The sequence below is a fragment of the Kryptolebias marmoratus genome, linkage group LG2, assembly GCF_001649575.2.
Source record: "Kryptolebias marmoratus isolate JLee-2015 linkage group LG2, ASM164957v2, whole genome shotgun sequence".
Classification (NCBI taxonomy): domain Eukaryota; kingdom Metazoa; phylum Chordata; class Actinopteri; order Cyprinodontiformes; family Rivulidae; genus Kryptolebias; species Kryptolebias marmoratus.
Window position 1 is genome coordinate 21,964,181 of NC_051431.1, and position 8,565 is coordinate 21,972,745.

The 8,565-nt window shown below is 41.3% G+C and overlaps 1 protein-coding gene across 1 annotated transcript in view; it reads right to left on the reverse strand.

Annotated features, from left to right (window-relative positions):
• The window catches only part of LOC108238140 (sodium- and chloride-dependent GABA transporter 2-like), a 10,583-nt gene extending 9,089 nt beyond the window's left edge, over positions 1 to 1,494 (reverse strand). The window contains exon 1 of the mRNA XM_017420018.3: positions 1,289 to 1,494. Within this exon, the coding sequence (XP_017275507.1) occupies positions 1,289 to 1,418 (130 nt within the window). The 5' untranslated portion in view covers positions 1,419 to 1,494. The remainder of the gene's footprint in view (positions 1 to 1,288) is intronic.
• Positions 1,495 to 8,565: the final 7,071 nt, after the last annotated feature.

Genomic DNA, 8,565 nt, shown 5'->3' on the forward strand with positions numbered 1-8,565 from the left:
CCTGCCTGCACTTTGCAATAAATCCATTCACACGTCCAACCATTGCAGGTGCTCCATCTGTGGTGATAGACACCAATTTGTACATTGGGAGCTGAGTTTTCTCGACAAAGTTTTTAAATGTCTGAAATATGTCCTCTCCTCGTGTCTGTTCTTTCATGGGAAGTGCTGTCAATAGCTCCTCTTTTGCAGTGAGATCACTAAAAACCATACGAATAAAAGCTGCTGTTCATTGATATAATATGCACGCATCAAAATAGCAACAAGTCCTGCAAGCACAGTGAGCTCCCACCAGCAGAAACATAAAACGGTGCCCCTGGCTGGCGGTGGTCTGAATATTTTAAAAAAATTATGTAATTGGACTAGAAAAGAGAACAAGGAAGACAGTTGTCAAGACTAAATATTGGGGGATCAAGCAAGGTGGTGGAGAACCAAGAAGACCCAGGTGGGCATACAGATACACACAGCTTTTGTGAACCTTTTTCTTGAACAATACATTTATTGTCTCTTTTTATCTTCAAACTTCACTCAACAAATCTGAGTTTAAATTTGTACCAATTTGGGCTTCTCTATCCTAAATGGCACTTCCACGGATGCCACCAATGTTGACCTATTCTCAGTCACGTTGTTTTTTTTTTCTGTAAGTAAACAAAATTGGCAGGAGAACTTCATGATTTGGTGAGGAGGTAAACCATTTGAATCAGGTGTGTTGGAGCAGAAAAACTTAAAACTTCCGGGACAGCAGCCCTCGAGACCTGGAGTTTGACACCAGTATTGCAGGAGATTGATCAAATTATTACTTTTGAAGTTTAACCAAACTGGCTACAGGTTTTCTCAACGTAAGACGATCTCAGACTAAAACACTGACATGAAAGGCAGCGGGTGATAGGCATTCCTTCAAGGAATGCTAGGCTTTTACTTTACATAATAATTGAAAAAAAAAATCAGGTTTTGCAATATAAGCCTGTATTTGTTCTTACTAATTTTTTTGCTTTGTAGAAATGATAGTTGAGTAATAGAGGTATTTTCCTGTCAGATTTAACGGTTTTGCTTTCTTGTATTTTAAACTTTTGTTTCCTTTCTAAACATGTTCTTTGCAAAATCAAATAATTCCAAAATCCTTTTTCCATTTTTGTCTTGAAGCATTTGGATAGTAGCATTAAGTTAGGCTACTGTATGTATTTGACTCATTTACACTAAGCGTGTACACAGACTTGTTTTACTGATCAGGTGAACCCAACATTAATGATGTACATTTGACAGAAAGTCCTCTGCGACAAGATCAGCTTACCCCCTCCATTTTTGTAGCAGAGGTAAGGAAACCTCCACACGTTGCCGAGGCCAACAACATTTCCTGCCACAGCCAGGAGAAACTCCACCTTACTCCCCCAGTGTCCTCGCTCCTCCACCTCTGGATCCATCAGTTCTGGAGCACCTTTTTTTATCCAGCAGACCCAAAGTCTTGGATTTCTGTCCTCAGCCTCATGACTTTGTCTCCTGTTTTATCTGCATACACTACAGATTTAGTGTCATGTATTGAGCAACTGTCTGTGCAGTTAATCAGTTTTTAGTGGGATCGTTACTTAACTCTGAGTTATCTGGTGGCTGCACATAAACATTTGTCAGTTCTACTGAAATATACAAACCCAGTGGGTTCATGAAGGACTCCACCCATCCTGCTCACAGACTGTTTGCCCTCCTGCTTTCATGAAGGAGACTGAGAAGCATCAAAGTCAGATAAACCAGACTGAAGAACAGCTTCTCTCCAGAAGCAATCAGGCTCATGAACTCTTTCATCAATCACTTGTATGACCTGCTCTAACCTGCTGCTGCCCTCGCAGGGTTATTATTATTATTATTATTATTATTATTATTATTATTATTATTATTATTATTATTATTATTATTATTATTATTATTATTATTATATTTGAATGTTTGTGTTTGTGGAAGTATTTTAGGGAGAGTAGGTGGGTGTGGGGAGTTGTAATATATTTTATGTCTGATTTTATATTTTTGTTGTTGATTACTAAGTCTTCTTTTTTGTTCCTCATGTATTCATTTGGAATGACAACAAGGCTTCTCTAAGCCTTGAAAAAATAAAAAAATATATTTTTTTACTTTTGTCAAAGCATGTTTTTGGATACCTGTCCAAGGTGTCCCCCGCCTGACTGCTCTAAATAGGCACCATCTCTATGTGACCTGGAATGGAGAAGAGGGTAAAGAAAATGGATGGACGTTTTTAGATTTATTATTAATTTGTGCCACAACAAGGCATCATCTCCCAGCAGAGAAGACATCTAAAGCACCTGCCTGTCCACATCCTGACTCAGTGTCTCAGACTGTGGCGACAAACACACACATACTGGTTTTGCTGAATTAGTAGGAGAATTTCTGACCATTTGTCCTGCTAAAACACACACACACACACACACACACACACACACACACACACACACACACATACTGGTTTCACCCACACACCCACCCCCACCCCCCCAACATGCAACGGCTTCAGATTCCCCGACCCTTTAGTATTTGATGGCAACATAGTGGAGAACTGGCATGTATTTTAGCAGGAATATGACATTTTCATCGCAGCATCGCACTCAGACAAGCTGGCGCGGACTCAAGCTTACATTCTTCTGAATCTTGCCGGGCTGGAGGCTATTGAACGCAAATGATCATTTGTGTATGCAGCTGAGATACAGGAGCCCAGTGGAGATGGGGAGGAAAGACGTGTCCTGGTTCCCACGGAATCCAGGGAGGACCCCATTTGCCTTAAAATAAAGTTTTGTGAAATGTGCAACACACAGACGACTATCACTATGGAGAGACACAAATTCAACACACGTAACAAATGGACTGGTGAGACTATTGAGTCATACGTCAGTGATTTGAGATTAAAAGCCAAGAGTTGTAATTTTGGAGGACTTTGTGAGGAGCTCATTAGAGACAGGCTGGTCTGTTGAATCAATAATGACCATCTCAGGAAAGTGCTGTTACGTGATTGTGATCTTACGCTGGCTAAGGCCCTTTCACTATGTCAGATCCATGAGATGACCGAGAAGCATAATAAGACACTAATGTCACCACATGCCCCTATCACAACTGTTGATGCAATTCAAACCACAAGTGGACAGAGAGGTGCTGACAAAACCAGGTTTGACAGCAAACTGAGCAATAACACCACACTGTTTATTACTGAGTGCAACAATTGTGGTGGTAGTCATGTGGCAAAAAGGCACAAATGTCCTGCTTTTGGTCAACAGTGTAATGGATGTAAGAAGATGAACAATTTTAGAAAGTGTTGCAGATCCAGGCCACAGTTTGACAGGCAAAGACAAAGGAAGTCTGTCCACCAGGTGGATACTGAAGCACAGAACCAAGTGACAATGAGAGTTACTATGTAAATGGCATTACACTGGATATACCTGTTGATTCAACCATCACACAAAGTCATGGAAAGGATGAGGTCTTTGCTACAATACGAAATAATGACACAATTAAAATGAAGATGGACACAGGTGCCAAATGCAATGTCCTCTCAGCAGAGACTTTTGAACATGTAAGACAAAACGAACAAATAAAGCACTGCAGCAAACCCACCAACCTTGTAGCATATGGTGGTAGCAAGATTGAAACTGTACTACCACTACTCAGATTAAGTGCCTCACTGGAAACGGGACTTGTGACACTCAGCACAGAGGTCCACCAGGTTAGTGACACTACACCCAAAGATTTCACTCAGCAAATTAAATGTGAATATAGTGATCTGTTGACTAATGACTTCGGCAAGCTCCCGATTACATACTCAATGACACTTGACCCAGAGGTGAAACAAGAAGTTCATCCTGCTCACCTGCTCATAGCCATGAAAGACAGGGTCAAAGCTGATTTAGACAGGATGCAACAATTACGTGTAATCACACCACTATCTGACCCAACTGATTGGGTATCGTCCATGGTTTCCACCAATAAAAAAAGATAAACAAGAGATCAGAATATACATCAATCCCAAAGAACTCAACACTGCTCTGAAAAGACCACATCACTCATTGCGAACAATAGATAATGTTGTATCACAGATGTCTAATGCTAAGATATTTTCAGTTTTAGATGCTAAAAACTCTTTTTGGCAGATTTCACTGGACCATAAATCATCCCTGCTCACCACTTTCAGCACCTGTTTTGGTTGTTACAGGTTTCTATGGATGCCATTTGGGATTAGCTGTGCGAGCGAGGTGTTCCAGCACATTATGGAACAAATTCTATTTGGACAGGCTGGATGATGGGTTCAGTTTTAGGAACCTCTGACTTGGGAGTCACAGGTAAACCTACAGCGGAATCATGCTGCCATCCAGAGGTAGTTTCAGCATCTTGTGAATATGAACCTGTGTTTCTTACCTGCATTTTCACATCTGGACTTTGTTTTTGAGCAGCATACAGTGGATGTTCTCTCAATTTTCTCAGACCATCAGCATAGCTGTGTCTAGAGACTGGTTGGTGAGTCTTTTCAGCAAGCTGAGTGCCCGACGTGTTAGCAGTGCTGTCATGTACTTTGGAAGTTGATGGTTTGTTGACAGGCTGAATGGTGGATTCACTTTTCACATTTTAACTGTGTTTCACAAACTAATCACTGGTGGAACTGTTTTGATGTCCAGTCAATTAAGCAGCTTGCTGATATAAAGCTGGGTTTTTCCTGCAGATTTTCCTCACCTGGATTTCGTCTTTTTGCAGCAGGCTGTGGATGTGGTTACCTGTTGTCTCCAGGGACTGCTTTGTAGGATCTCTGGGACATTTTGGAAGCAAATCTGACCATGTTTTGACAGGTTGAATGCTGTCTTTTCCCTCAGGGGAAATGGACATTTCTACACCAAAACATACCCTCCAGTTGGTATTTTCTGCTTCAGATATTGTGGACTGGTTAGCTGAGCTGCTTCTCTCCAGAAGTGTAAGCTCCTGTCTTGACAGGGCTGGGGAATCTTCTGTATCCATCTTGGCAGACTTTGATCTTTCTGGTTGATCAACATTTAAAGATGATTCCACAGACTTGAGTGTCTGAACGAGCTCCTGTTTAAATTTGGAGTTGATAAATTCACAAGTTCCTTGTGTGTTCCAGGCAGACGCTGAGGTTTTTTCTTCAGTGAGATCCATGAGTTTGATGAAAATAATGGCTCACAGTTTCTGTCTCGTCAGGACAGTAATTAATGAGATGCATTCTCTTTGCTTTACACACAAAAAGTAACTGGAGAACAAAACCTGATGATGTCATAATGATGATGGTGTTCCATGACATCATTATCAAAGGATCAAAGAACCGACTTAGGCTCCGCCCACATAACCTTTGAATGACATCATCATGTTGCCTGTTGGATGTTGCATAGAAACAAGCCTCCAGTGTGAAATCTAAAAACAATACCTGCATGTAGGGCTGCACATCGGATCAAAAACTTACTGTCATCACAATATCAGTGGGAACAATATCAGTACTACAAAGGACTGCCATAAATCATAGACCATCATATTTCAAGCACCATGCAGTCATGTTTTACATGTCAGGAATATATTTGGTCAGTCTTACAAACTCTCCCTGGCCTTGATGTCCACACCTGGTTTAGATGATAGTGATGACAGAAGAGAAAGTGAGGAAAATGTAGGTTTATCACAACTGATATCATCATGGCAATAACAAACAATAATATCTCACATCACTAGTTTTTCTGACATCATGCAGCCCTACATGCATGTATGTTTGGTGTTACAAATTTTACAAGTAAAAGGTCACAACATGAAGTTTTATAATGAAGCCACTAAAGTTTATTTTATTGGGACCACTCAATAATTATTTTTTGCTCCAAGCACAAAGTGACATAAAAGACAGAAGTAATTTGATCAATGTTATTAATTATGATCCTGAAAATTCAGCAGCTAAAGGCTTTGGGATGATTTAAATCTGTTTCTTTGTATCGCCTATGAAGGTGAAGCCTTTTCAGAGAGAAGCTCAGAGCCCCAGAGCTTCTTTCTGTACGCTGCAGCCCAACAGTGCATTTCCAGCTTCAACACACTCTGACACACACGGAGCTGAGAAAACAAATACAATCATGAAACTCAATGTGAAACATACACACACTGTTAAAACCAGCAGTCCAGCAGTCATAGGTACCATTCTGATCACAGATCCATGATGCAGCCTTCCCAGCCAGAAGCTCCCACTAGCAGCATAAAAGTTACTGTAGAAAATGAAAGAAGAAAGTCTTTGGAGGAATGAATATCTTGTGTGATGTTAGCACTTTTTCTGTCTGCTCCTGGTGGAAGGCGGATGTGTTTCTTTTCTCTCTGTCTCTTGAACCCCCCCCCCCCCGCCTCTCTGCCTCTCTGCCTCTCTGCATCTCTGCCATGCTCTCTTTTGGGAGCCTCTCTTTGCATATTCTCCGAAATTTATAAACTATGGATCTGATCAGCTGGTCTCTCAACACAATTGATTAAATTTTCTCAATGGGAGGACTGGGCAAGGAAGAGCCCGCCTGCCAAGATGGGACATCATTCGCTGGATACACAATGGATTCCTGGAAGAAGTGAAATATTGTCTGTCTATCGATTTTGTCAGTGGAGGACGTGGAGGATCTTTACATATTTGGGTTTTTGATAACAGGATTTCCGCTGTTTGGATTAGGCAGTTACCTGACATATCATCAAATTTGTTTGATGGGTTTGGTGGTCTACACTCAAACTGTGATGTCACAGGAGCAGAATCGCAAGTTGGATGCGATCGTTTTACAGGACCGCAGACTAAATGCGATTCCTGGACTCAGGAATAAAATGGGATAAATCTTGGAGAAAGTTGCTCGCTCGAATCAGGCAGAATGGAGCTGGAGGTTGGCTGTTTGGATTCGCCATTGAGAAGTATCAGCAAAACTTTCAAGGCAGACGGCAAACATAAGTCGGCCTGACACAAAACAATTATTGTTAAGTAAAACTGCGCCGTCCTGGGGGCAGGGCAAATGACTGGGCCCTTTATACCCAAATGATAACGCTTATGATAAAATCATTTTACAACATACACATGCCCGCAACAGCGGGGCTCACAAGCTTCAGCACCACAAAGAGTGTCCATGTCAATTTGAAGTCAATTAAATGGAGATTAAATATAACAAACCAAGAGAGCAACAAAAACATTAGGCTACATTGTCACTAATGGTAAAACAACACAAATTCAAAGCAGTTCAGCACCACGGATAGCGATCGGATCATTGACCCCCACTTTATCGATTTCAACCCAGAGCCTGTATCAATAGCATTAAAGTTGAGTAAAACTGGCACAGCGACCCACATGTTCACAAACACAATTTTAATATGAAACACTTTAGGCCTACTCACCACTATTTGAAGGGCATACGACAAACTTTGCGCTCCGCAAACTTGTCCACGATGCTCTGTATGTCCATTTTCTTTGCTCTGTTATTCTCTATGGACAACAATGTATAGTAGCTTAGCCGCCTAGCTTATATCCCCTTTTTTCTCTCTGGCAGTTTTGGCGGGCCTGAATCACTGCCAACAAAAAAGTTGGGTTCATCTCCAAGACAACAAACAAAATGTGTCCAGTTTTTGTGACTTGGCTTTTCCTTGCTCTCTATTTTCCTTTTCTTTTCGCTTTCCCACTCCACTTTTATGCTTATATGAAGTGCCACTCATGTTAATTTAGTCCGTAAAAATGCTCCACCTAGTTTGCAAATCCAAGTGACTGATGGTGATGTTGGTGGACGGTTGGTGACGAGTTTTACCAAAATACACTAGGAGACAAAATCGGTGGTCCACTTGCAAATTTCTGTGTCATAAAGTTAAATGTAAGAGTGAAAATAAAGCCAGTCATGCAGATTAATATTTTATTCAATATTTTACACCTATCACATCGCTAAAGTCAGTTGGTCTTGTGAAGGTTTTAGCAACCATGACTCAGCCTTCAATACCATTATCCCACAGACCCTGATGAAAAAGCTCTCCTCTCTTGGACCGAGTCCCACACTGGGGAACTTGCTCCTGGACTTCCTGACCAACAGACCTTAAACTGTCAGGATCCACAACACCGTCTCCTCCTCCATCACCCTCAGCACTGGCTCGCCCCAGGGCTGTGTGCTGAACCCCATCTTGTTCACGCTGCTGACGTATGACTGCTCAGGAAGAATTTGAAATGCAAACACAACAAAAAGCTGTCATATTTGAATCAGAGTGCAAGTTAAAAAAAAAAAAAACAGTTTCTTTAAAGGCCAAACTCAAACTCATTACCTGTTTTACTGAATCGACTGGAGAGTTGGGTTGGACTCTCCGGTCCAGTGCTCAACTGGTTTGAATCTTACATAAAGAACAGGGATTTCTTTGTTTCAATCGGAAACTTCTCATCAGAGAGGTCAAAGATCACATGTGGGGTACCCCAAGGTTCAATCCTAGGACCCCTTCTTTTCAATATATATGCTCCCACTGGCTCAGGTTATAACAGGAAATAAGATTAGCTACCATAACTACGCAGATGATACACAGCTCTACATCACGATGTCACCAGGTGACTCT